Raw genomic sequence first — 26,196 nt, 5'->3', positions numbered from 1 at the left:
GCAGCATCAATGTAGAGGGAAGTGCTGCAGTAGCTGGGGCAGAGAGGTTCTGCAGAAGCCGGGGCAGCAAGAGGGTGCTGCAGCAACTAGGGCAGAGCGAGTTGCTGCAGCATCTGAAGACTGAAGTAGACGTGCTGCAGCTTCCAGTAAAGAGAGAGGTGCTGCAGCAGAGGTGGCAGAGAATGGTGCTGAAGGAAGTAACCCTGCTGCACAGCTACAAGCAGACAGTGAGACATATAAAGAAGGCTGTCAGTGTCTCCTGCTCTCGCCTCTGGCCTGCCCTGTTCCCTACCTAGTCTCTGAGTCAGTGTGCGCCCCCTCTGCTTCTCCTCCTCCTGCTCTGCGGCTGCCAGTACAGTGGCCCGCTTGAGGGAAGGGGGGTGGGTGGGCGGCAGTGCTCCCAGTAACTTTTTCGGCACTCGGAGATCGCGCTCATCTGAGCCACCCTCGCTACACCCCTGCTAGCCACACATGGTGGAGCAATACCTTTTATTAAGTGATTTGGTGCCAATTATTATTATTATTTCTCTTACGTCCTAGAGGATGCTGGGGACTCCAAAAGGACCATGGGGTATAGACGGGATCCGCAGGAGACATGGGCACGCTAAGACTTTAACTAGGTGTGAACTGGCTCCTCCCTCTATGCTCCTCCTCCAGACCTCAGTTAGATTCTGTGCCCAGGAGTGACTGGACACACACTAGGGGAGCTCTACTGAGTTTCTTTGGAAATACTTTTGTTAGGTTTTTTATTTTCAGGGAGACCTGCTGGCTACAGGATCCCTGCATCGTGGGACTGAGGGGAGAGAAGTCAGACCTCTGCTTCTTAGGCTACTGGACACCATTAGCTCCAGAGGGTTCGATCACTTGGTTTGCCTAGCTGCTTGTTCCCGGAGCCGCGCTGTCACCCCTCTCACAGAAGCCAGAAGAAAGAAGCCGGGTGAGTATTAGAAGAACAGAAGGCTTCAGACGGCAGAAGACTTCAGTGACGGAGGTACAGCGCAGCGGTCGCGCTGCGCTCCATGCTCCCACACACATCACCAATTGCACTCACAGGGTGCTGGGGGGGGGGGGGGGGTGCCCTGGGCAGCAGTTACTGAAGGCTTTTTTACACTAGCACAAGGCATATTCGGTAAATTTGAGCAGGACTGCAGCGCGCCGGGAAGGGTCGGGGCTTAGCCGCACAGCTCACCAGCCCCATTTTCTCTCTCCACAGCCGCTGCAGAGACGCTGGCCCGGACCTCCAAGCTCCTTACAAGTAACAAGGGAGCAAAACGGGGGGTCACATGCAATTTTGTGCTTTATATGTATATTACAGCGCAAACACCATATATTATTGTTTGTAGTATATGGGCGCTGGGGTGTGAGCTGGCATACTCCCTCTGTGTTCTCTCTACAGGCTTCCCTGTGGGTCTGTCCCCTTTATTTGGCTGGTGTGAGTGTTTTGTGTCGGTACTACGTGTCGGCATGTCTGAGGCTGAGTGTTCCTCCCCAGAGGAAGTTACTGGGGGCGCAGAAAAAGATTTGGGAATGACTCTGTCGGCACAGCCGACTGCTGATTGGGTGAATATGTTGAGTACACTGAATGCAAATGTGGCTTTATTGTCTAAGAGGCTGGATAAATCTGATTCTCAGACACAAACATGGAGGAAATCCATGGAGGACGCTTTGTCTGAGGTACAGACCCCCTCGGTCACATAAACATTCCGTTGCCCAGATGGCAGATACTGATACCGACACAGGGGTATATGCAATAGCGGGCGAATCGGCAAAAAAGGCGAATTCCGGGCCGTTTTCGCCTCCAAAAATCAATTCGCCTATGCAGTGCAGTCATTTTTCGCAAAAAAACGGCCCGTCAAAATTCGCCTTTTTTCAATTCGCGTTTTTCCGAATTCGCCTTTTCTGCAATGGTACAGATGCTGCAATTCGCCTCCAGCATATTCAATGCAAGTTTGGAAATTCGCCTGCAGTGCTTTTAGACAGCAAATTCGCGATTTTCCTTCCGCCACACTTTGGAGGGTGAAAACCAATAAAAAAAATTTAAACATGTTTTTTTTTGTGTTTTTTTTTTGGGGAATAGTAGATCTATTTATATTAGAAGGGATTAGGTTTTTTTTTTTTTTTTGGGGGAGGCACAAATATTATTTATATATTTTTTAAAATAATATTTTTTTTTTTTATTGCTGGAACGTAAAATCAGAAAAAAAAAATGGCGTGGGGTCCCCCCTCCAAAGCATAACCAGCCTCGGGCTCATTGAGCTGGTCCTGGTTCTAAAAATGCAGGGGAAAAATCGGGCAGGGATCCCCCGTATTTTTAAAACCAGCACCGGGCTCTGCGCCTGATGCTGGTGCCAAAAATACGGGGGACAAAACGAGTAGGGGTCCCCCGTATTTTTAACACCAGCATCGGGCTCCACTAGCTGGACAGATAATGCCACAGCCGGGGGTCACTTTTATACAGTGCCCTGCGGCCGTGGCATCAAATATCCAACTAGTCACCCCTGGCCGGGGTACCCTGGGGGAGTGGGGACCCCTTCAATCAAGGGGTCCCCCCCCCCCAGCCACCCAAGGGCCAGGGGTGAAGCCCGAGGCTGTCCCCCCCCCATCCAATGGGCTGCGGATGGGAGGGCTGATAGCCTTTGTTGTAAAAAAAAGATATTGTTTTTTCCATTAGTACTACAAGTCCCAGCAAGCCTCCCCCGCAAGCTGGTACTTGGAGAACCACAAGTACCAGCATGCGGGAGAAAAACGGGCCCGCTGGTACCTGTAGTACTACTGAAAAAAAAATACCCAAATAAAAACAGGACACAGACACCGTCGACAGTAAAACTTTATTACACACTGCCGACACACACATACTTACCTATGTTCACACGCCGACATCGGTCCTCTTCTCCATGTAGAATCCCAAGGTACCTGAAAATAAAAGATCAATATACTCACCTCAACAGGCTCCAGAGATAAATCCACGTACTTGGCAAAAAAAGAAAGCGCATTTACCCGCTCCATAACGGACTGAAAGGTGTCCCATGTTGACACATGGGTCACCTTTCCACGATTAAGATCTGACAGTGACAGTTGTCACTGACAGGTCTCTAAGCCAATCAGGAAGCGCAAATTCGTTGCGCTCACCTGATTGGCTGATCGCTGTGACAGCGCCTTGCAAAGCCGCTCCATTATATTCAATGGTGGGAACTTAGCGGCTAGCGGTGAGGTCACCCGCCGGTCAGCGGTGACCGGCGGGTGACCCCACCGCTAGCCGCTAAGTTCCCACCATTGAAAGTAATGGAGCGGCTTTGCAAGGCGCTGTCAGAATACAGACGGCGTCCAGCCAATCAGCTGAGCGCCACGGAAGTAGCGCTTCCTGATTGGCTGAAGGGACGTCAGTGACAGGAGTCACGTGATGTCCCGGCATTCGGGAGAAAGTAGTGTAATGTGAAAACATTACACTCCTTTCTAGTACGTATGGCTCGCTGATCGTTTTTTATTTTGCCAAGTACGTGGATTTACCACTGGACCTGGACCTCTGGACGGACGCTGGAAGGTGAGTATAATTTTTTGACAGGTACCCTCGGATCGTCGGAGATCGTTGCAGTCGGCGTGTCAACATAGGTAAGTATGTGTGTGTCGACGTATGAAATAAAGTTTTACTATCAAGGTGTGTGTGTCCTGTTTTTATTTGGGTATTTTTTTTTCAGTAGTACTACAGGTACCAGCGGGCCCGTTTTTCTCCCGCATGCTGGTACTTGTGGTTCTCCAAGTACCAGCTTGCGGGGGAGGCTTGCTGGGACTTGTAGTACTAATGGAAAAAACAATATCTTTTTTTTACAACAAAGGCTATCAGCCCTCCCATCCGCAGCCCATTGGATGGGGGGGGACAGCCTCGGGCTTCACCCCTGGCCCTTGGGTGGCTGGGGGGGGGGGACCCCTTGATTGAAGGGGTCCCCACTCCCCCAGGGTACCCCGGCCAGGGGTGACTAGTTGGATATTTAATGCCACGGCCGCAGGGCACGGCATAAAAGTGACCCCCGGCTGTGGCATTATCTGTCCAGCTAGTGGAGCCCGATGCTGGTGTTAAAAATACGGGGGACCCCTACTCGTTTTGTCCCCCGTATTTTTGGCACCAGCATCAGGCGCAGAGCCCGGTGCTGGTTTTAAAAATACGGGGGATCCCTGCCCGATTTTTCCCCTGCATTTTTAGAACCAGGACCAGCTCGATGAGCCCGAGGCTGGTTATGCTTTGGAGGGGGGACCTCACGCCATTTTTTTCCCTGATTTTACCGTTCCAGCCATTGGGCAGGAAGGCGAATTCACTACGCCCACTGCTCGCCGATTGGCCTGGATCCGCCTGCGGGAGGGGCGAATCGTTTTTTCATTGAATATAGTGAAACCAGCGTCCCGGCGACAGGGCTGCGGCTGGCGATAGCGGGCGAATCACACAGAGGCGGATCTAATGCCGCGATTCGCCCGCTATTGCATATACCCCACAGACTCTGATTCCAGTGTTGATTTCAATGAGGCTACTTTATATCCAAAGGTAGTTAAGAGTATTCAGTACATGATTGTGGCTATTAAAGATGTTTTGCATATTTCTGAAGAGCCCCCTGTTCCAGATGAGAGGGTTTGTTTGTATAAGGGAAAAAAGCCTGAGGTGACGTTTCCCCCAACTCATGAACTGAACGCTCTTTGTGAAAAGGCTTGGGAGTCGCCTGACAAAAGGTGGCAGATTCCCAGGAGAATTTTTATGGCATGTCCTTGCCTCTCTGACGACAGGGAGAAATGGGAGTCGTCACCCAACGTGACGTTTCAGGTCAATTAAGGATTAATCAGTCCTACCTGTGTCCTGCATGTGAAGGAAAGGATCTTCCAGAAAATTATATTTCCATCTGTTTTACCATTGAGGATTACCATCCTATTAAGGGTGAATGTAATTATTTCATACCATTATGTTCGTCATGTCACACATGGGGTATCATGGTAATTGGTGAGCGCTTTTTTGGTTGTGCACTATTCTTGCCTATACGTATTGTTCTGTTTGATGTGTGGGATACACTTCTATTTTGCACACCTGTAGCTGCCTACTAAGTTTTGTTGCGCATATACACCTGTAACATCTGTTGCACCATTTGATCAAGAGCCAATACCATGGCGGTCTCGGCCAGGAGGGCGCTGTGGATTCATCAATGGAATGCTGATGCCGACTCCAAGAAAGCTATGGAAGCTCTTCCTTTTAAAGGTAGTGTCTTGTTTGGTGATGGCCTTGCTGACCTGGTGTCTACTGCGGGTAAGTCATCTTTTCTTCCTTGTGTTCCCACACAACAGAAAAAGGCGGCCCATTATCAGATGCAGTCCTTTCGGCCTAATAAATACAAAAAAGGAAAGGGCTCGTCCTTCCTCGCTTCAAAGGGTAGAGGAAGGGGAAAGAGGTCACCTGCCGTGCCTGGTACCCAGGACCAAAAGTCCTCCCCCCGCCTCTACCAAGTCCACCGCATGACACTGATTCTTCAGTCAGGTTTGGGTTCAATCGGCCCTGAATCCTTGGGTTTTAGACCTAGTCTCCCAAGGGTACAAACTGGAGTTTCAGGAGATACCCCCCCCCCCCCCCGCCGCCGCTTTTTCAAGTCTGCCTTGCCAGTTTCTCTTCCAGAAAGGGAAGTAGTAAATGCTGGAATACAAAAGCTGTGTCAACAGAGGGTCATTGTACCGGTTCCCCCGTCCCAACGGGGAAAGGGTTCTATTCGAGCCTCTTTGTAGTGCCGAAGCCGGACGGCTCGGTCAGACCGATTCTGAACCTAAAATCCTTCAATCCATACTTGAAAACTTTCAAGTTCAAGATGGAATCTCTTCGAGATGTGATCTCCAGCCTAGAAGGGGGGGATTATATGGCGCCAGTCGACATAAAGGATGCCTACTTACACGTCCCGATATATCCTTCTCATCAGGCCTTCCTAAGATTTGCGGTGCAGGATTGTCATTACCAATTTCAGACGTTGCCGTTTGGGCTTTCCATGGCCCTGAGGGTTTTTACCAAGGTAATGGCGGAAATGATGGTACTCCTTCGCAAGCAGGGGGTCACATTTATCCCGTACTTGGACGATCTCCTGATAAAGGCGAGAGCAAAGGAAAAGTTGCTAAGAAATGTGGAACTCTCCCTGTCAGTTCTGCGACATCATGGTAGGATTCTAAATTTGCCGAAGTCTCAGTTGATCCCGACAAATCGGCTGCCCTTCTTGGGCATGATCCTAGACACGGAACTACAGAGAGTATTTCTTCCGGCGGACAAAGCTCTGGAAATCCAGACCATGGTCAAGGAACTTCTGAGATCGACAAGTGTGTCGATTCATCAATGCACTCGAGTGCTAGGGAAAATGGTTGCGGCTTACGAAGCCATTCCGTTTGGCAGGTTTCATGCCCGGGTGTTTCAGTGCGATCTGCTGAACAAATGGTCCGGGTCTCACCTACACATGCACCGGAAAATAAGTCTATCTTCCAGGACCAGGATTTCTCCTGTGGTGGCTGCACGCTTCTCACCTTCTAGAGGGACGCCATTTCGGAATCCAGGACTGGGTCCTGCTGACCACATATGCAAGTCTCCGAGGCTGGGGTACAGTCACATTAGGAAGAAGTTTCCAGGGAAAATGGTCAAGCCAGGAATCTTGTCTCCACATAAATGTTCTCGAGTTAAGAGCCATTTACAACGGCCTCCTGCAGGCGAAGGACCTTCTTCAGGGTCTCCCTGTCCTGATCCAGTCGGACAATATAACAGTGGTGGCGTACGTAAACCGCCAAGGCGGAACAAGGATCAGGGCGGCAATGGCGGAGGCCACGAGTTCTCCGCTGGGCACGTGAGCGCTCTGTCAGCAGTCTTCCTTCCGGGTGTGGACAACTGGGAAGCAGACTTCCTCAGCAGACACAATCTCCATCCAGGAGAGTAGGCTCTTCATCAAGAGGTATTTGCAGAGGTAACAAGGAATTGGGGAATTCCTCAAATAGACATGATGGCGTCTCGCCTCAAGCTTCTGATGTATTGTTCCAGGTCAAGGGACCCCCAAGCCAGTGAAGTGGATGCCCTGGTAACTCCGTGGGTGTTTCGGTCGGTTAATGTGTTCCCTCCTCTTCCTCTCATTCCAAGAGTGTTGAAGATTATAAGACGAACAAGGGTTCAGGCAATACTCGTTGTTCCCGATTGGCCACGGAGGGCCTGGTATCCAGATCTTCAGGAGTTACTAGTAGAAGATCCTTGGCCCCTTCCTCTTCGAGAAGACCTGTTACTGCAGGTGCCCTGCGTGTTTCCGGACTTACTGCGGCTGCGTTTGACGGCGTGGAGGTTTAACGCCAGATCCTAGCTCGGAAAGGTATTCCCGGGGAGGTCATCCCCACTCTCCTTAAGGCTAGGAAGGAGGTCACGGCAAAACATTATCACCGTATTTGGAGAAAATATGTGTCGTGGTGTGAAACCAAAGCGGCTCCTGCGGAGGAGTTTCATTTGAGTCGGTTCCTCCATTTTTTGCAGACAGGCGTGGATGCAGGCCTGAAATTGGGTTCCATCAAAGTGCAAATTTCGGCTTTATCTATTTTCTTTCAAAAAGAATTGTCCGTCCTTCCTGAGGTTCAGACTTTCGTGAAGGGAGTGTTGCATATCCATCCTCCGTTTGTGCCTCCCGTGGCACCGTGGGATCTTGAAGTGGTGTTACAGTTTCTTATGTCTCAATGGTTTGAACCTTTGCGAAAGGTTGAGTCAAAGTTTCTCACTTGGAAAGTGGTCATGCTTTTGGCTTTGGCCTCTGCCAGACGAGTGTCAGAATTGGCGGCTTTGTCTCACAAGAGCCCGTATTTGATTTTTCATGTGGATAGAGCGGTTTTGAGGACTCGTCAGCAATTTTTGCCGAAGGTGGTTTCTTCGTTTCACATAAATCAACCTATTGTGGTACCTGTGGCTACGGAGGCTTTGGCAGTCCCAAAATTTCTTGATGTCGTAAGAGCTTTGAAAATTTATGTCGCCAGGACGGCTCTTGTTAGTAAAACGGAAACACTGTTTGTCCTGTGGGCCTCCAACAAGATTGGTAATCCTGCTTCCAAGCAGACCATTGCACGCTGGATTTGTAATACTATTCAGCACGCTCATTCTTCGGCTGGGTTGCCGTTGCCGAAGTCAGTAAAGGCCCATTCTACCAGGAAGGTGGGCTCGTCTTGGGCGGCTGCCCGAGGGGTCTCGGCACTTCAACTTTACCGAGCAGCTACGTGGTCGGGTTCAAACACTTTTGCTAAGTTCTATAAGTTTGATACCCTGGCTGAGGAGGACCTCATGTTTGCTCAATCGGTGCTGCAGAGTCGTCCACACTCTCCTGCCCGGTCTGGAGCTTTGGTATAGACCCCACGGTCCTTTTGGAGTCCCCAGCATCCTCTAGGACGTAAGAGAAAATAGTATTTTAATACCTACTGCTAAATCCTTTTCTCCTAGTCCGTAGAGGATGCCCATCTCAGCGCGGACTGTTTCTTGCAGTTTGTATTGATACTTGTTGTTTTAGGTCGCACAAAGGTTGTGTATCAGTTGTGTTCAGCTTGTTGCTGCTGTTAGTTCATACTGTTATCTGGTATTCTTGCTAATCCAGTTGTACGGTGTTTGTGGTGTGGGCTGGTATGTTTCTCGCCTTAGTTTAACAAAAATCCTTTCCTCGAAATGTCCGTCTGCCCTGGGCACAGTTCCTATAACTGAGGTTTGGAGGAGGGGCATAGAGGGAGGAGCCAGTTCACACCCAGTTAAAGTCTTTTAGTGTGCCCATGTCTCCTGCGGATCCCATCTATACCCCATGGTCCTTTTTGGAGTCCCCAGCATCCTCTACGGACTAGGAGAAAAGGATTTACCGGTAGGTATTAAAATCCTATTTTTTTTTACTATTTGTATGCAACCTGTATGTAACACGGCACAAAGTAACAAACATAATATTAACACACAAATGCTATCTTATTAGTAACTAATATATATTGCACTCTTCTACTTCTAAACATGCTAGGAAGAAAAAAGTACTCAGTTAATTATTATTGTCTATTCAAACATCATTTAACCACACTAATTATTTTCAAAGCAGCATGCCTAGTGGAATGTTTCCCATGCATTACATTGGCAGCTAGTATCCTGGAGAGTAGGTAAGTAATTTATATTTACTGTTGTAAAAAGGCTGTCTGTATTAATATATTTAAAAAGTACAATCTATATATTAATAGCAGAAGGATGACTTTTATGAGTGACTTATTTCTATGATGCCGTTGTCTGAGCCGGGAACATCATATCTTAAACTAAAGGTCTTGGTCCTTAGATTTGCAGAAAAGTTGTAATTGGTTGCTTTGGTACGGAGTTATATGCCAAAATGTCCACCTACCATTTTCAATGCATCACCTTTGTGCTCTGGAAAATTGACAGTTGATGAACTCTCCCTGTGCACCCGCTGGCTGAACAAGACCATGTGACCTGCGTGGTCTGGAGACTGTGACAGTTATTTGCAGCCAGATTTTTTTGAAATTCAACTGCTAAGGGAGTGAAGGGATAAAATGTTCCGCCCAGCAAACATTTGTCTGGTTGAAACACATTAACTAGTTTATTATTTTTATTCCATTCTGGGATGCGAGCAAATGAGTTGCAGCCAATTGGAGAGTTACTTAGGGACAGTTATGAAAACTGGTGCAGAAGATAGGTGGTGTTTCCCTGCTTGCATTAAAAGTGACTGAATTAGCTTGCTGCAGGTGTCTCCACTTATTGCTCATATGACGCAAGATACCCAGTGCGGCTGAGACACTCTGAGAGGAGTAGTATTCTGTATTTCTCTTTAGATTTTATATCATGGTTTTGCACTTGTACAAAGTCGCAGATGAAGCACAGTGGAACTTGGCCTGAGTATAAGCCGCAGCCGGTCGCATCAGAGCTCTTTGTACACAGAGTGAGACTGTCGCAATCCCCATTGATGCGTGTGTGCTAGCAATGTAGTTTTCATGCTTCTGGTGGTTTTAAGTAAGTGGATAGCACGTACAATTTGAGCAAAAAAGAAGGCTTACTCAGCAGAGTCGCCCGGGACACCTGCCGCACCAAGAAAATAATTACTTTTTGGGCCATTTTCTGCCCCCGCCCCCGTTGCATTCTTTTCTACATTTAATCCAGAAAGGGGGTATTCAGCTAGAGGCGAAGGCTGCAGTCTGCCAGTGTTCTGACCATGTCTCTGACGCTTAGTGATCACCAACATCATACCCATAGACATGTACAGGAAAATCTGTGACGTTGGGTGATATGTGCAGCTGCAAATTGCCACTTGTTTAAAAAAATCTTTCTATAATCTACTAAAAGGGAGACTCGGCTTATTCCCATGTGTGGCATGCTTACTAGACAAATATAAATAATATAGGTTCTATGGACACTAAACCCATAATGTTGTTCCTAGTACCTACACTCTGCATTTAAGCACACTGCATTACTTGCATACTACAGCATTTTTGTCCTGACTTCTTCCTTCTTCCTGCCTCCCTCCTTCTGGTCTTCTCCCTTCTAGCATACCCCTGCACGTCATCCTCTCCATCTCTCCCAGCCTGTCATCCCCTTCCAGTGACCCCTACTCTAGTATCCACTTTCAGATAGTTTTTCAAGAACAAAAAAAAACTGAAGGATTACGTCTGCTTGCTTCAATGAAAGCCATTGAGTTACAATACAAAAATAAACCAGCTGTGAAGGTAGTTTGTGGCGTTTGTTCTACCTGTTATCCAATAAAGTGCAAAATAGTTTACCCAAAAAATAGCAAATTTGTTTCCTCTAAATACAAAATCTAGGTAATATGCACAGGTCTAGTTATCCACATCACAATAACTGAAGTTTCTGACTTTTTAAAAAAAATATATTTTTTTAAACTATGGGCCGGAATCAGATGTGTACGCATATGCAAGGTATCTGTAGTGAGGACAGGTCCACTTTAATGAGCATGTAAAATATAGCTGACATAAGGGCCTAATGTGTAAACTAGAGGCTCAGCGCCTATTTAGTTTCTGTTATGTCCATGTGTCCACCTACATTTGCACATGCACAAGGATATGTATTAAGCAGGACTCTTGGTGTCTCTCTACTCAGTGTATGAGAAAATGCCTGAAAAGGGAATTTTACTTTTTCCTCTTCCACCTCTCTTCACTTAGGGCCAGATTTAGAGGGGATCTGGTCACTAGGTCGACACGGAAAAAACGTCTACTTGAGTTTTCCAAATTTTTCTTTTTTTTTTTACTTTTTCATACTTTACGATCCACGTGGACTACAATTGGGAATAGTAATCTTGCCCGAAGCATGGTGAGTGGACACTGTTCACTAATTGGGGTTCCTGGTCACTTTACGAAGAAAACGACTCACAAATAAATGTAAAAAACTCATGTCGACCTTGTTCACGTCGACCTAATGACCATGTCGACCGAGTCACTGTCGACCAATAGTGGTCGACCTAGTTACTGTCGACCCTATGATCCACACCTGATTTAGAGGTGGGTAAGCAGTAGCAGCTGCGGAATTTGTCACAGCCACTTCTGCAAATTTATGCTAATGCTACAGCCGATGTGCCGTCTATTAAGATGCCCACCGGCTGCAGCTGTAATCCGTCATGGTGTGGGCAAAGGCGCACTATCGAGCCGGCATTGTTTGCACTATGGTTTGGTTACTCAGAATGTCTGATGATGTTTGACTGCCAGTATCAGTGGAACTGCAGCTTTCGACGCAGTCTCTGGCACTCCCCCGACACTCCTGCCGACTCCAGCCACTCCCCAGTCACCGGCCGGGAATGCATAGAACACTACTGGCCCCGCTGGTTAGGAGAGTGGTGTATTTGTTGGCATTAAGCTATAAACACATTGGTGGTCGTTTTTGCAAACTACAAAATATATTCTATAATGTGTAGCACACGTTCCGGCTGCCTTTATTTCTAGTAACAATTAATGAAGGCAAACTTCTGTTTGTTACCTTTTCTTTTCTCAGCAACTTGTGCACCGCTATTTATAAATAACTTTATATTATTTATTATTATTGTTATTAATTTTTTGTTGGAGCATCCTGTTGCATAATGAAGTAATGGAGGAAAATGTACTTTGTATTTTATCAAGTTTAACTTTCCTTTAATGGGTGTAGAATGGATGAACGGCGGTCAGGAGACTGCCGGTCAGCATACCGACGCCGGGATCCCGGCAGCATACAGACGCCGGGATCCCGGCGGGGAGGGGCCAGTGCAGCAAGCTCCTTGCGGGCTCGGTTCTATTACCACTCTATGGGTGTCGTGGACACCCACGAGTGGAAATAGTCCCTGTTGGTCGGCATGCCGACCATTGGAATAGTGAGGGGGCGGGATGTTGGTGGAGGTCATGTGACCGCTGGTCTCCCGACCGCCGATCACATGAATACCACCCCCTTTAATAACAAATTGCACAGATAATGTTCTTCATAGATCAATTTCCGTAAGTATTTGGTGACAAGAAAATGCAACACAGACTAGATGTGCATTTTGTAGCTGTTACATTATTGCTATAAGCACATTTGTGTACAGAATTACTTGAAAGGAGATACTTAATTGATACAATGTTCTGCATGCTGCCCCCCCACTCCCCCTTTGGTGTGTGTATCGGTGTGTGTCACAGCTCCAGGACCGCCCCCTCACTCTGTGGCCAGCAGCCAGACAGCTGTTTTTGATCACAAAGCCTTGCATCCACATCTGAAGAGAAACCAGAAACTTTACAGTAAAGTGTCCGGCTGAACTGTCTTCCTTTCATTTGAGTGGTTTTGTATTGGAGGTGCTCCCTGTAAAGAGCTCTTTTTTTTTTTTTTGGTCACATGAATTGGTAGAGTGAACTCCGCACAGTGAGCTTACAGGGGGGGAGGTGTCCTCACTGGAAGCCACAGAGAGGCCAGCACACAGCTAGAGGCAAGCACAGCTGCAGCCCAGGTTTTACATGGACTTGAGCGCCTCATCTTGAGCAGATCACAAGTCCTGTTGGTGTGCTGCTGTGTTTTTAGCGTAATCGTATGTCTTTGTACAGTACTTGCAGAGCCAGCCTGATCTCCCCAGGCTTAGCATCCGCTTGTATATATGTGTGCAAGAGATTCTTGTTTTGCATGTCACAGAAAAGTTAAGCCTGCGGCTGGCTGGACCGTATGATGTCTGCTGTTTAGGAAGTGGAGCCCGGAGGTGCAGCAAGGATCCCTCTGAAATGTTTGTGCCATAAATGCAGGAAGCCTTGCACACCTACACGCTACCTGCTGGAACCATGAATGCTGCACTGGGGCTTCAATATGGGGATGAGGCAAATGTTGAATTCGGTGAGGTAAGTTACCATTCAGATCTTGTGAATTGACAGATGAGGTGTATATTTTCTGTACATCAGAGACTTGCCTATTCAAAGATGTATTCATTGTCTGGGAAAGGGGAGAACGGACAGTAGCAGAGCAATAAGAGGTTGTCTAAAATGCGTCCTGCCTATTGAGTCATGGAGCAAGCTGGACTGGTTTTTGGTGTTAGAATTGTCATTTTCCTTAAGTTTTGGATCAAGCATTTTCTTATATATATCTGCAAACATTTCAAATTTTCCTGGAGAAAAAGGGAAGATTGCAAGCTTCTGGGACTCATTATACTCTGCCTGTTCACCTTCTGTAATGCCCCTTGTCACACAGAAATCCTCTAAGTGACTGTAAAGGTCAGTGCATGGTGGTGACTGAGACTTTCACAGGGCTGCTCTGTAAATAAAATAATAAACTGTAAGCAGCGTACAGCTGCCACATAAACTCCCAATCTCCGCTGTCACTTCATCTGCTATCAGAACTATTCCTCAGTGATATCTTTATGGGGGATGGGGAAAGGAAGTAGATGCCTTGGAAGTGTTCCTTCTTTTTTTTGTATTTGGGGAGGGGGGGTATTTCCCTGCTGTGCCCTTACAAATGCAGCCACATCTAGCATGCTTTAAACTCCTGCCAAAACCCTTCAACTTCAACTTCCCTAAATCTTGTTATTTCTACTCAGATATCATTAAACATGAAATGCGACACGAGATCGGCCAGATAGGTGTTGTGAACAAAACTGCTGGCATATTCTGGCAGCCAAAGTGGCTAAACGTGGCTGCTTTAACCATTCATGTGCTAGATGTTTTTGCAACACAAAGTTGAGTAGAACGTTCATGAAAGTGTGAATGTAATCTGACCAGACTGCAGCTTCTAGCAATGCCTGTGAATGACAGGCTGTCTGCATCTAATCTCTCTGTACTTCAGGTATTGCCTTGGAGTTTAGATTTTATCTTGCCGTTCACTTGTGACCAAAAACTGACAGCAGGGAAGCGCTGTCGGGCTCTTCCAAACAGGACCATGATCCTGCCATTCTGCAGTCTCATAGAGACAAATAAGAGGATAACCTTGAATAGCACGTTTAGCAGACAGCAGAAAGCCGAAACACTGTACATTCCTCAGACTGGGCATTAAATAGTACATCTTCCTGCGTGTGATTGCTGCCAGGGAATAATGTCCGTGTTACTGCATTCATACCATTGATCTACACTTGGTGATACATTGACATTTCATTCAGGGAAGAGTAGTCACTTGCCCAAGGTCACAGAGTGAAGGCACATTCTCTGCGGTCCCTCAGTAGTTGAACTTGAGTTGGTGAATTGTGGATAGACCTTCACTCTTGGTTTGTTTTGCTGAATGTGGTTCTGTGTTTTGCACTGGCCTAAGGTTGATACAGTCAGAACACTGTAGTTACTTCTCATATGTGGCCAGCGTATGGGTGTTATGAGCCATAAATACTTTGTGGTCATTACAGAAAGTGTTTGCTTCCTTTTGTTATATTCATATTTAATATAATGCTTGACAGATAATTTAACTACCCTGAGTATTTTTCTTAAGTGTTTTTTTTTTCTAATCATGGAGGCATACAGTATGATGGTCACAGTTTATTAGATATGGGTCCATTTTCTTTTTCTACTGAACATATGTAGACTGGTATGAGGGAGTCTGTAGAATGGCTTATACTGGGAAACCATCATTATCGCCAAAACAAGATACATTATGTTGATATGTTTTCCACAGACCTGCAGCACAATTTCTAATTAGGTACCGCCGTGTCTTTAGTAGGTATATATCCAACACTGACGTTCCACCTTCCTTACGCAGACAGCAATATAAAGGGGGAAAGTACAACAGGTGATCTTATCCCCCTCTGGAAGAGCAGTGGTCTGTCCCTGTCTTAGCCTTACTACTTGCATCATTGGCCCCGGCAGCACAGCTACACAAAATACAGTATGACTCATACTTTGTTAGGATTATTATTATATAGTGCCAACATTTTACACAGCACTTCACAGTAATATTTAGTCATTCACATTGGTACCTTATGCATTGGAGCTGATGGTAATTTCTCTGCCCTACACACACATTCAAGCCCGTTTCCTTCTTTGCTCCTGGAGAAACATAGGCAAATAACATACAAACTCTGCACAAATTGGGGCCTGGCTAAAGTGAAACCCGGCCATTCCAAAGCAGTAATATGGACTACAATATTGACCACTGTGCTACCCAGAGTTGGGCTACTTTTGGAATATTTATCCGTTCTTATTTTTTCTTAAGGTGCCCATACACCTAAAGATTTACCATATCTTCCAATCTGTTTGGTTGGAACGAAAATCTGGTGATGGATGGTCAACTGTCATTTGCTCCCATCCATGTCATTTGCTCCCATCCGTTACCAGATTTTCGTTTCAACCAGCCAGATTGGAAGATAAATCTTTAGGTGTATGGGCACCGTAAGGGCCCTAGACACTGGTAGATCTCACTACACGATATGAACGTTGAACGTTCTCATTCATATCGTGCAGTGTGTAGGTACCAATGATTAACGATGCACAGCTCCGCGCTCGTTAATCGTTGGTGCCCCGTTGCTTATGCATGCAGGCCAACATGGACGAGATTGTCCATATTAGCATGCATTGCTATGGCGCCAGGTGACGGGGGGAGTGAAGAAACTTAACTCCCCCCATCACCTCATCCCCACCGCCGGGTCGCCCGTCTGCAGTATCAGCGGTCGGGTAGCTCGACAGCGTGTCAACCAGGGGCAGATGTATTAAGCCTGGAGAAGTGATAAAGCAGTGATAAGTGGAAGGTGATGACGCACCAGCCAATCAGCTCCAATATGTTTTCTCTATCGACCTAGTGGATGCTGGGGTTCCTGAAAGGACCATGGGGAATAGCGGCTCCGCAGGTGACAGGGCACAAAAAGTAAAGCTTTTTCAGATCAGGTGGTGTGCACTGGCTCCTCCCCCTATGACCCTCCTCCAGACTCCAGTTAGATTTTTGTGCCCGGCCGAGAAGGGTGCAATCTAGGTGGCTCTCCTAAAGAGCTGCTTAGAAAAAGTTTAGCTAGGTTTTTTATTTTACAGTGATTCCTGCTGGCAACAGGATCACTGCAGCGAGGGACTGAGGGGAGAAGGAGTCAACTCACCTGCGTGCAGGATGGATTGGCTTCTTGGCTACTGGACATCAAGCTCCAGAGGGACGATCACAGGTACAGCCTGGATGGTCACCGGAGCCGCGCCGCCGGCCCCCTTGCAGATGCTGAAGTCAGAAGAGGTCCAGAATCGGCGGCTGAAGACTCCTGCAGTCTTCAAAAGGTAGCGCACAGCACTGCAGCTGTGCGCCATTTTCCTCTCAGCACACTTCACACGGCAGTCACTGAGGGTGCAGGGCGCTGGGAGGGGGGCGCCCTGGGAGGCAAATGATTACCTATAAAGGCTAAAAATACCTCACATATAGCCCTAGAGGCTATATGGAGATATTTAACCCCTGCCTAATTTTTCTAAATAGCGGGAGACGAGCCCGCCAGAAAAGGGGCGGGGCCTATCTCCTCAGCACACGGCGCCATTTCCTCTCACAGCTCCGCTGGTCAGGACGGCTCCCAAGTCTCTCCCCTGCACTGCACTACAGAAACAGGGTAAAACAGAGAGGGGGGGACAAATTTATGGCGATATTTTGATATAACAAAGCAGCTATAAGGGAGCACTTATTATAAGGCTATCCCTGATATATATATAGCGCTTTTGGTGTGTGCTGGCAAACTCTCCCTCTGTCTCCCCAAAGGGCTAGTGGGTCCTGTCTTCGTTAGGAGCATTCCCTGTGTGTCTGCTGTGTGTCGGTACGTGTGTGTCGACATGTATGAGGACGATATTGGTGTGGAGGCGGAGCAATTGCCAAATATGAGGATGTCACCCCCTAGGGAGTCGACACCAGAATGGATGCCTTTATTTATGGAACTACGGGATAGTGTCAACACGCTAAAGCAGTCGTTTGACGACATGAGGCGGCCGGACAATCAATTAGTGCCTGTCCAGGCGACTCAAACACCGTCAGGGGCTGTGAAACGCCCTTTGCCTCAGTCGGTCGACACAGACCCAGACACAGGCGATGACTCCAGTGGTGACGGTGACGAATCAACCGTATTTTCCAGTAGGGCCACACGTTATATGATTTTGGCAATGAAGGAGGCGTTACATTTAGCTGATACTACAGGTACCACTAAACAGGGTATTATGTGGGGTATGAAAAAACTACCTATAGTTTTTCCTGAATCAGAAGAATTAAATGACGTGTGTAATGAAGCGTGGGTTGCCCCTGATAAAAAGCTGATAATTTCAAAGAAATTATTGGCATTATACCCTTTCCCGCCAGAGGTTAGGGAGCGCTGGGAAACACCTCCTAGGGTGGACAAGGCGCTAACACGCTTATCTAAACAAGTGGCGTTACCCTCTCCTGAGACGGCCGCACTTAAAGATCCATCAGATAGGAGGATGGAAAATATCCAAAAAAGTATATACACACATGCAGGTGTTATACTACGACCAGCTGTAGCGACTGCCTGGATGGGCAGTGCTGGGGTAGTTTGGTCAGAGTCCCTGATTGAAAATATTGATACCCTGGACAGGGACAATATTTTACTGTCGTTAGAACAAATAAAGGATGCATTTCTTTATATGCGTGATGCACAGAGGGATATCTGCACACTGGCATCACGGGTAAGTGCTATGTCCATTTCGGCCAGAAGAGCTTTATGGACGCGACAGTGGACAGGCGATGCGGATTCAAAACGGCATATGGAAGTTTTGCCGTATAAAGGGGAGGAGTTATTTGGAGTCGGTCTATCAGATTTGGTGGCCACGGCTACAGCCGGGAAATCCACCTTTCTACCTCAAGTCACTCCCCAACAGAAAAAGGCACCGACTTTTCAACCGCAGCCCTTTCGTTCCTTTAAAAATAAGAGAGCAAAGGGCTATTCATATCTGCCACGAGGCAGAGGTCGAGGGAAGAGACAGCAACACGCAGCTCCTTCCCAGGAACAGAAGCCCTCCCCGGCTTCTACAAAAGCCTCAGCATGACGCTGGGGCTTCTCAAGCGGACTCGGGGACGGTGGGCGGTCGTCTCAAAAATTACAGCGCGCAGTGGGCTCACTCGCAGGTAGATCCCTGGATCCTGCAGATAATATCTCAAGGGTACAGGTTGGAATTAGAGACAGATCCACCTCGCCGTTTCCTGAAGTCTGCTTTACCAACGTCCCCCTCCGAAAGGGAGACGGTTTTGGAAGCCATTCACAAGCTGTACTCTCAGCAGGTGATAGTCAAGGTACCTCTTCTACAACAAGGGAAGGGGTATTATTCCACTCTTTTTGTGGTACCGAAGCCGGATGGCTCGGTAAGGCCTATTCTAAATCTGAAGTCCTTGAACCTGTACATAAAGAAGTTCAAGTTCAAGATGGAGTCACTCAGAGCAGTGATAGCGAACCTGGAAGAGGGGGACTTTATGGTATCCTTGGACATCAAGGATGCGTATCTCCACGTTCCAATTTACCCCTCACACCAGGGGTACCTCAGGTTCGTTGTACAAAACTGTCACTATCAGTTTCAGACGCTGCCGTTCGGATTGTCCACGGCACCTCGGATCTTTACAAAGGTAATGGCCGAGATGATGATTCTTCTTCGAAGAAAAGGCGTATTAATTATCCCATACTTGGACGATCTCCTAATAAGGGCGAGGTCCAGAGAACAGCTAGAGATGGGATTAGCACTGTCTCAAGAAGTGCTAAAACAGCACGGGTGGATTCTGAATATTCCAAAATCCCAGTTAATGCCGACAACTCGTCTGCTGTTCCTAGGGATGATTCTGGACACGGTTCAGAAAAAGGTTTTTCTCCCGGAGGAAAAAGCCAAGGAGTTATCCGAGCTTGTCAGGAACCTCCTAAAACCAGGAAAGGTGTCTGTACATCAATGCACAAGAGTCCTGGGAAAAATGGTGGCTTCTTACGAAGCAATTCCATTCGGCAGATTCCACGCAAGAATTTTCCAAAGGGATCTGTTGGACAAATGGTCAGGGTCGCATCTTCAGATGCACCTACGGATAACCCTGTCTCCAAGGACAAGGGTGTCTCTTCTGTGGTGGTTGCAGAGTCCTCATCTATTGGAGGGCCGCAGATTCGGCATACAGGATTGGATCCTGGTGACCACGGACGCCAGCCTGAGAGGCTGGGGAGCAGTCACACAAGGAAGAAACTTCCAGGGAGTATGGACAAGCCTGGAAACGTCTCTTCACATAAACATTCTGGAACTAAGAGCAATATACAATGCTCTAAGCCAGGCAGAACCTCTGCTTCAGGGAAAACCGGTGTTGATCCAGTCGGACAACATCACGGCAGTCGCCCATGTGAACAGACAGGGCGGCACAAGAAGCAGGAGTGCAATGGCAGAAGCTGCAAGGATTCTTCGCTGGGCAGAGAATCATGTGATAGCACTGTCAGCAGTGTTCATTCCGGGAGTGGACAACTGGGAAGCAGACTTCCTCAGCAGACACGATCTTCACCCGGGAGAGTGGGGACTTCATCCAGAAGTCTTCCACATGCTGGTAACCCGTTGGGAAAGACCAATGGTGGACATGATGGCGTCTCGCCTCAACAAAAAACTGGACAGGTATTGCGCCAGGTCAAGAGATCCGCAGGCAATAGCTGTGGACGCGCTGGTAACGCCTTGGGTGTACCAGTCGGTGTATGTGTTTCCTCCTCTGCCTCTCATACCAAAAGTATTGAGAATTATACGGCAAAGAGGCGTAAGAACGATACTAGTGGTTCCGGATTGGCCAAGAAGGACTTGGTACCCGGAACTTCAAGAGATGATCACGGAAGATCCGTGGCCTCTACCTCTAAGGAGGGACTTGCTTCAGCAGGGTCCCTGTCTGTTTCAAGACTTACCGCGGCTGCGTTTGACGGCATGGCGGTTGAACGCCGGATCCTAAAGGAAAAAGGCATGCCGGAAGAAGTCATTCCTACTTTGATTAAAGCAAGGAAGGAAGTAACCGTGCAACATTATCACCGAATTTGGCGAAAATATGTTGCGTGGTGCGAAGATCGGAGTGCTCCGACGGAGGAATTTCAACTGGGTCGATTCCTACATTTCCTGCAATCAGGATTGTCTATGGGTCTCAAATTGGGATCTATTAAGGTTCAAATTTCGGCCCTGTCGATTTTCTTTCAAAAAGAATTGGCTTCAGTCCCTGAAGTCCAGACCTTTGTTAAGGGAGTGCTGCATATACAGCCCCCTGTGGTGCCTCCAGTGGCACCGTGGGATCTCAATGTGGTTTTGGACTTTCTAAAATCTCATTGGTTTGAACCACTGAATAAGGTGGATTTGAAATATCTCACTTGGAAAGTGACCATGCTTCTAGCCCTGGCTTCTGCCAGGAGAGTGTCAGAATTGGCAGCTTTATCTTACAAAAGCCCATATCTGATTTTCCATTCGGACAGGGCAGAACTGCGGACTCGTCCGCATTTTCTCCCTAAGGTGGTGTCAGCATTTCATCTGAACCAGCCTATTGTAGTGCCTGCGGCTACAAGTGACTTGGAGGACTCCAAGTTACTGGACGTTGTCAGAGCATTAAAAATATATATTGCAAGGACAGCTGGAGTCAGAAAATCTGACTCGTTGTTTATATTGTATGCACCCAACAAGATGGGTGCTCCTGCGTCTAAGCAGACGATTGCTCGTTGGATCTGTAGCACAATCCAACTTGCACATTCTGTGGCAGGCCTGCCACAGCCTAAATCTGTAAAGGCCCACTCCACAAGGAAGGTGGGCTCATCTTGGGCGGCTGCCCGAGGGGTCTCTGCATTACAACTTTGCCGAGCAGCTACGTGGTCAGGGGAGAACACGTTTGTAAAATTTTACAAATTTGATACTCTGGCTAAGGAGGACCTGGAGTTCTCTCATTCGGTGCTGCAGAGTCATCCGCACTCTCCCGCCCGTTTGGGAGCTTTGGTATAATCCCCATGGTCCTTTCAGGAACCCCAGCATCCACTAGGACGATAGAGAAAATAAGATTTTACTTACCGATAAATCTATTTCTCGGAGTCCGTAGTGGATGCTGGGCGCCCATCCCAAGTGCGGATTATCTGCATAAATTGTACATAGTTATTGTTAACTAATTCGGGTTATTGTTGAAGGAAGCCATCTTTCAGAGGCTCCGCTGTTATCATACTGTTAACTGGGTTTAGATCACAGGTTGTACGGTGTGATTGGTGTGGCTGGTATGAGTCTTACCCGGGATTCAAAATCCTCCCTTATTGTGTACGCTCGTCCGGGCACAGTACCTAACTGGAGTCTGGAGGAGGGTCATAGGGGGAGGAGCCAGTGCACACCACCTGATCTGAAAAAGCTTTACTTTTTGTGCCCTGTCACCTGCGGAGCCGCTATTCCCCATGGTCCTTTCAGGAACCCCAGCATCCACTACGGACTCCGAGAAATAGATTTATCGGTAAGTAAAATCTTATTATTTGCAGTTATGAGCTGATTGGCTGGTGCGTTATCACCTTGCACTTATCACTGCTTTATCACTTCTCCAGGCTTAATACATCTGCCCCCCAGTCTGTAGGTCCCATTAGTCTTCACCAGGCTTCGGTTACCAGTGGCTTGAAAAGCTGTTGTGGAACTACAGGTCCCAGCATGATGTGACTTGGTACATAATTGCTGATTAAATACCTCTCACCTACTGTATCAGCTTTCACTTTATAGTTTACTAACTGAATATCCGTGCTTCGCTACAGAATTTAAAGAATAATGGCAAACTTTGTCAGGCCGCAGCTGTGGGCTTCCCCGGAGTGATGCTGTCAAAATGCTGGTGCTGAGGAGAATTATCCCCCTTCTCTGCCCCGTCCTGCCTCTGATGCTGCCCTGCTCAGTGCTGTAAATGCTGGGACGACAGGCATACTACCTTTTTGCCTGCGTCTTCACTCGCGTGGAAATCTTAACGCAATAAGACTTTTCCTTGTGCCCATCTTCAAGTTTATGTTCACTACCACTTCTCACCCACATGCTGCTGGGGGTTGCACTTGGACTGAAACTGCATAGGGAGTGTCACTATTCATTTCAGCGACCCCGAAAACTATGAATTTTTACATGTCACCCCCTTCCCACCCCAGCCCCTACCCGTGCTTCGAAGAATGACAATCTTTGTCAGGCTGCACATCTGGACTTCCCTAGATTGATGCTGTCAAAATGCTGGTGCTGAGGAGAATAATCTGCCTCCTTCTCTGCCCCGTCCTGCCTCTGATGCTGCCCTGCTCAGTGCTGTAATCGCTGGGACGACAGGCCAAGCTCTGCCCACTGTATGTTAAATATGTTAGGTTTGCAGGCTGACTCTGTCAAAGGGCCCTAGGTCTCCTTGCTTAGCTTTGAAACTAAAAGTATGCCTCTGCCCCTACCCTTGTGGGTGCCTCTGCCCCTACCCATGGGTGCTCTTTGTAAATTGCTTCAGGCATTCCAGAATTATGCCGAAAATTATGGATTTTTACATGTTACCTCCTTCCCACCTCTATCCCTAGGGGTGTCTTACCCCCACAGTATTTTTGTCCAGATTGTAAATCATATGTGTACCAAGTTTGGTGTAAATTGCTCCAGGCATTCCAGAGTTATGCCCGAAAACTATGCATTTTTACATGTCACCCCCTTCCCAGCCCCACCCCTAGGGGTGTTAGGGGTGTCAAATTGCTCCAGGCATTCCAGAGTTATGCTGGAACATACATACACACATATACACATACATACATACATACGTCGTCCATTTTTATATATGTGTGTGTGTATATATATGTGTATGTGTGTATATGTGTATGTATGTATGTATGTATGTGTGTATATATATATATATATATATATATATATATATATATATATATATATAGTGTGTGTGTATATATGTATATGTTAGTACATATATTTGTATGATGATTGATCACATTGTTAATTATAAGTAAAGTAATTCCAGTGAAGCGTTGTGTTTGTATTTCACCAGTCAGACGGGACTGTATCCAGATTGGTCAACACCATATGGTCGGCATAGTCAAAAGGTCGACAGGTAAAAGGTAGACAGTGCCTAAGGTCGAGAGGTACAAAAGGTCGACATGGCAATGGATTACACACATACAGTCAACACCGATTTTTTTTTTTTTTGGGGGGGGGGGGGGGGGGTTTCACATATTTTTCGATTTTTGCTTGATTTACTGGTATGCAGTTAAGAGCCTGGCTGTCCAAATACCAGTAGTCGAAATACTGGCGTTGGGATCCCGACACCCGTCAGAACGCTGACATCGTAATCCATGCTGGGTCAGAAGACAGATGCTGGAACTCCGACAGCCGGGATCCCGACTGTTGTAAGTAGTGCAGCAGTGGGATAGGGGGGTTAGGTTTAACCAACTCCAGTGGGAGGTTAGGGTTAGGCACTAAGGGGGGAGGTTAAGTTTAGGCTGCTGGAAGGGAGGGTTTGGGTTAGGAGGCAGGGGAGGGGGCAGGGCATAGCATACTCACCCCGGTAGGGATTTCTCCTTTTGGGATTCCGGCACCTGTGTTTTGAATGCCGGTTTCCCATCTGGCAGTCATCCATACTGATCCCGATTTACTATCCACTGTACTGGAGCTAAGATTGGGCATAGTAACAGGTGCCGAGCAAGGCACCTTGCCCAAAGCATTTCGAGTGAAGCGAGCCTGCAAGGGTCTACGTTTGCTATAATTGTGGTCACATGTATCATGAAATAAAGAAAATGACACCAGAAAAACTTTAAAAACATGTGTCGACCTTTTATGTGTCAACCATGTCCGTGTCGACCTTTTGACCCTGTCGACCTTTTCTGTCTACCTTTTTGACACTGTTGACCTAATGCATGTTGACTATTTGGGGTCGATCTGATGACGGTCTATCTAATTACTGTAGGTTTTCTATACCAGAGGTTCTCAAACGTGGTAAACAAGGCACCCCAACGGTCCCAGTTTTAAGTATATACATGCTTGACCACAGGTGACTTAATTATTACCTCAATCAATTTGATTTAACCATCTGTCCTGAGCCAAAGATATACTTATAACCTGGACCATTGAGGTGCCTTAAGGACCGCGCCTAAGAACCTCTGTTCTTTACCATTCCCACCAAGACATGTCTGTATTCACAGAGGGTAGCAGCTCATGCATTTTCAGTTTTAGATATTATTAAATGTGCTTGAAATGGATGTGACTGCTGGAATGAGACTATTAATTACTTGCTGTTAGACCCCAGTGTGACCCGTCAGGAGACCCTTTCAGACATCGGTTGGTGATGTCCCCAGTGACATGTGCGGTGGCGGCGCTTTGAGATGACATGATCACAAAGCGCCTTTTCTATGCAGTGAACAGGTTACCGGTTCGCATCAAGACGGCTAGCACGTTTACACTGTACCGCAACCCGGGTCCTTCCTGCGACTAACTCTGCAAGCTAGCAGAGTTCCATTTACGGGTAACTGGACCCGGGTTAACCCCTTTACACCGAGCCACTCCTGATTTATCACGGCAATAACCCAGGTTTTTATGGCAGGTGTAAAAGGGGTATAAGAAGCTTATGTGGGTGGTGAGTAGGTTTTTTCTTCCTGTGTTTTCTACACAGCATACATTGTTTACATTTCCTTAAGTGCATGATATGAAATGTAATTAAACGCCTGCAAGTTAGCAGTTTCATTTCGTGACATTGGACAAATTGATATCCTGTTAATCTCTGGAAGTCTGATGTGTAATAATTGTTAGAATAATAAAGGGAATTACGGTCCTGTAGGTTTTTCTTTCTGTGTTCAAAGGATTTTATTGTTCTGCATATCAAAGGGAACTGTACAGGTCTCTTTCCATTTACCAAGAGATGGCGAGCAATAGGGTGGTTATCTGTAGCAGATTACTTCACATTATCATTTGGAGCAGAGAATAAAGCCACAGAATTAAGTGAGAAAGACCCAAAGAAGGGAAAGGGGAGGATAATGAAGATGGATGTTTAACACCAAAGGATTATCTCCTATCAAAATACATAGACGCTATTAATTCTGTCCACAGGCATCAGACTTGATCAAACAGTTAAATCAGTGTATTGCTTTATTTATGTATATTTAAGTACACCAGGCATTTTGTAATATTAGGGCCTTGGATATATTTTCTTGGTAGAGAGAGCTGCAGCACATCTATTTCCAGTTCTTGGCAGTAGAGGGGTTTGGCCTGTATAACTGACCTAGCAGAGAGCTGGCCTTGGGACAACTCGTGTACAGTATAGCAAGATGTGATGCAAACCTGCTGCATCAGACCAGGGACAGCGAAAGTGATCTGTCTCTGTGTGAGAAACAGATACTGAGGGTTATTTACAACAAAGTAACATTTTCCCCTAGCAGCTTGGGGCTTCTGACAGAAGCCTCTCCATGTATGTAGTATGACACATTACATGTACATGAATGTACAGTATGATCACCTTTCAGCCTATTCCTCTGCTGATTGAGTTTGGGAGTGATGAGAGAGATGCTTCTACTTGGCGCCTGCCATGGTGTACATTCATAGGTAAAGCTTGGGGAGAGGCAATTTTATAGTCTGCTGGCAAGGAAATGCACTCACCACCCATGTACACCCTCAGGGTGACCTTTCCTAGATTTGCTGTTGGGCAAGAGCAGGAATGGGTTCTTTAGCTATTATATAAGTTCTGTTTCTAAATTAACTTGTAGTCTTAAGGTGCCTTTTCCTTTCTTACTTCATGGGGCTTCTGATTTGCTGTGCAATCAGCCAGTCTGACACCTTATGCTTTACATGGCATCTCAACGTCCGCAAAGGGGCATTATGTAGTGAGAAACG

General features: G+C 47.0%; 1 protein-coding gene across 3 annotated transcripts in view; it reads left to right on the top strand.

Annotated features, from left to right (window-relative positions):
• MCC (MCC regulator of WNT signaling pathway) overlaps positions 1–26,196 on the top strand; it is a 652,269-nt gene that overhangs the window by 169,349 nt on the left and 456,724 nt on the right. The window contains exon 1 of one of the 3 annotated variants that reach the window (XM_063964139.1): positions 12,724–13,326. The exons of the other annotated variants lie outside the window; for them this stretch is intronic. Within the exon in view, the coding sequence (XP_063820209.1) occupies positions 13,228–13,326 (99 nt within the window). The 5' untranslated portion in view covers positions 12,724–13,227. Of the gene's footprint in view, positions 1–12,723; positions 13,327–26,196 lie in introns of those variants that run through there. 3 annotated transcript variants of the gene reach the window in all.

This window comes from Pseudophryne corroboree, chromosome 1 (genome assembly GCF_028390025.1).
Source record: "Pseudophryne corroboree isolate aPseCor3 chromosome 1, aPseCor3.hap2, whole genome shotgun sequence".
Taxonomy (NCBI): domain Eukaryota; kingdom Metazoa; phylum Chordata; class Amphibia; order Anura; family Myobatrachidae; genus Pseudophryne; species Pseudophryne corroboree.
Note: the sequence above shows the minus strand (reverse complement) of the source record. Positions and strands in the feature narration are given on the sequence as shown.